Source organism: Trematosphaeria pertusa, assembly GCF_010094035.1.
Source record: "Trematosphaeria pertusa strain CBS 122368 unplaced genomic scaffold BU26scaffold_23, whole genome shotgun sequence".
Taxonomy (NCBI): domain Eukaryota; kingdom Fungi; phylum Ascomycota; class Dothideomycetes; order Pleosporales; family Trematosphaeriaceae; genus Trematosphaeria; species Trematosphaeria pertusa.
Genome location: NW_022987234.1, coordinates 26,462 through 29,026, shown reverse-complemented (window position 1 = coordinate 29,026; position 2,565 = coordinate 26,462). Strand labels below are relative to the sequence as shown.

At 48.3% G+C, this 2,565-nt stretch overlaps 1 protein-coding gene across 1 annotated transcript; it reads right to left on the bottom strand.

The window, feature by feature from the left end:
• Positions 1-440: 440 nt before the first annotated feature.
• On the bottom strand, positions 441-802 carry BU26DRAFT_571647 (uncharacterized protein; the record flags this gene model as incomplete). The annotated part of the gene is made up of 2 exons (XM_033834163.1): positions 441-500; positions 602-802. The coding sequence occupies 2 exons, from the start codon at positions 800-802 to the stop codon at positions 441-443; spliced, it is 261 nt and encodes an 86-aa protein (XP_033676500.1).
• Between the last annotated feature and the right edge of the window lie 1,763 nt (positions 803-2,565).

Genomic DNA, 2,565 nt, shown 5'->3' with positions numbered 1-2,565 from the left:
TTATTATTATCCTTCCTAAGCTCTCTACCTTCACTATTGGACAAGGACGCCGCTTCCCCTTATTTCAGTCTACTTGATCACCAAACTTCATGTTTTTGCCTTCTTCAGACATGACCTTGCTATCCCTGCGCGATAGCGTTTCTCCAGAGCAGCTTTCGCGGCACTGATGGTATCATCTAAATACACGCATGCGCCTCCACAGCTGCACCCAGCACCACCGTCTGGCTGTTCCCGAGAAGGTTCTGTTCTGCCTGCAGGGCGCAAAACTCCGTGCGATGCTTATCGACCCGTGATATGACTCTGGAGGCGAAGCCATCGGCGCGGGCCACCTCGGTAAGCACCATCCATGGCATGAGCCGGAGCATAGACCGGGACTTAAAGGCAAAAAGACGTTCAAGTCAGGCTCTGCTGAAGTAGCGGATGAGAGCATGGCACCGTTCCTAAATGGTGACGGCTTGGTCTTGGGGCCCGCCCCAGGAGGCGCTGTTCCAGTCCAGCTCCTAGGTCGCGATTCGGGTTAGCTAATGCCGATACCGAGACCAGAGCGTAGGTGTTTCCGCATTTCATGAGCCTCTTTGTTGAAAATTGGTTCTCGATGTACTAGAAACGCGACGGACTCAGAGAGCCTCTCTACATCGCTGACAATGAGCACTGCTGATGTTGAAGCTCTAGCACTCTCAGATCCCGAATAGCTGCCACACTGCTGATTGCTGTCGCACTGAGCATTGTTGTTGCGCCGAGGAATGTTTTCACCCTGAGGATTGCCGTCGCGTTGGGGATTGTTGTTGCATGTGGTCCTCATGGCTAGGGTTGCTAGTCATGTCAATGGGAGCAGGTTCGACGGTGGCTTGTCGAGGACGATAGCCTTCCAGTTCAGGTAGTCTGCTGCAGGATTTTGGTATGCCCACGGCGATCGCGTAGACAGACTTAAGAGGAAACTGAATGCGCCGTATCTCGTCATATCCACAGCCGTAGCCCCAATCTGTAATCCGTGTGAGAATGGCTGACCCACACTGAAGGATATCTGGTCCCAATGGTCTGGATTCGCTAGCCTTCCACCTTATATACTTCTGCTCATCTGGGCACTATGGCACCAATAGGCGGGTGGGGAAAGTGCCGCTGTGCGAAATGTCTTCATGCTCTTAGGAGTGTTGTAAGCGAGAGGGAGAGGTGGCTTGTCTATGAGGTGTGCGCAGGGATTCCCGGAATCTTCTCTAAGATTGGTGGAGAGTGTCTGTCTTTGCTAATAGTTTCTAGGTTAAAGCCGTTCCCTTCATCATTACAGCCCCTTCTAAGTAGCACAGCTGCGTGCCCTGTCGGCTTGCGCTTGAGCACTGGTGGACTTCCAGGTTCACTCTCTGCTGGCCAACTGCATAGATAGATGGATAAATACGTGACTGCTCTTTTATCTGTTGTCAGCGGATCCAAGTTTGTTAGTATCTTATTGGGGAAGTCAAACCGGCTCGCACGAAGGGCAGTTAGACTGGCGTTCTCTGGTTGTTTTGGGGGTAGGAATGTGTCCTAATTAGTAGCGTGCGCCACCTGCATTCCTGAGGAGGAGTCACAGGGAATCTGGCCATTGGCGTGGAGGTGGAGCTTGCGCAAAGGTTGGTATCGGTACTAGCTGAAGAAGAGTTCGACATGGAAGAATTTCGTTTTGCTGCTAGATGTAGATTAATTAAAATCACACCCATGACATGCGGAGTGCTTGTCGACTTTGTCGCGGAGCGGAAAGGTACAGACTGGTACCAGTGCGCTTCTACTGTCCGAAAGGTTCGCTACTCAGCAGCATGGCGGCCACGACGGGCACAAGCCAGAAGTTTACCGTGTTAACCTAGAGGCCTTTTTCAGACGCAGGGTGCATAAGGCATGGAGGTGGTGACGAATAGGGTGATTTCGGCGATTTTTTTCTTAATTCAGTATACTTTTACTTACTAAGGGTTGACTTAGATCTGCGTTCGCGCGACACGTTAACCGCAAATATTAAGGCCGCTCCGCGATGTCTCTCCTTCCGAAGTTCGAACGCAGCACTGTGCTAACACCTCCGACGCTCCCTTCGTCATTTGGTTGGAGCTTTGGTTGTTCTTGTACGCATCGACAAGCTCCTGCGTTAGAGGCTAATTACAAATCGCAAACGTATCCTTCCCACAAACCAAAGAATACAATAAATGCCACATCATGCGCAATGAACCCCCTCTATAGGCCCTTACAGATCCATTAAGTATGGCTTACTAGACCTAACGCCAGGCAGTAAACTAATTATATTGCTCGATTGGCACTGCTGGATCCGGATTTATTAGATGAATTGCAGAGTATTAAGACATAAGTTAATTAATTAAGAATACGAGAAATATAGCTATATATATACATAACTAGGTTACGTAAAGTAGTAACTATATCTAGTAATACACTCTTCTAGCTTAGAGTATATATAGAAAGCTATCTAAGAAGGTAAGGCTTTTAACTATACTTAAAAAGATAATTAATAATTATCTTCTATAAATATACCTCTTAGTGCTATAGTGTTCTATAAGAGCTACCTCTCTTATAAGAGAACTCTATAGA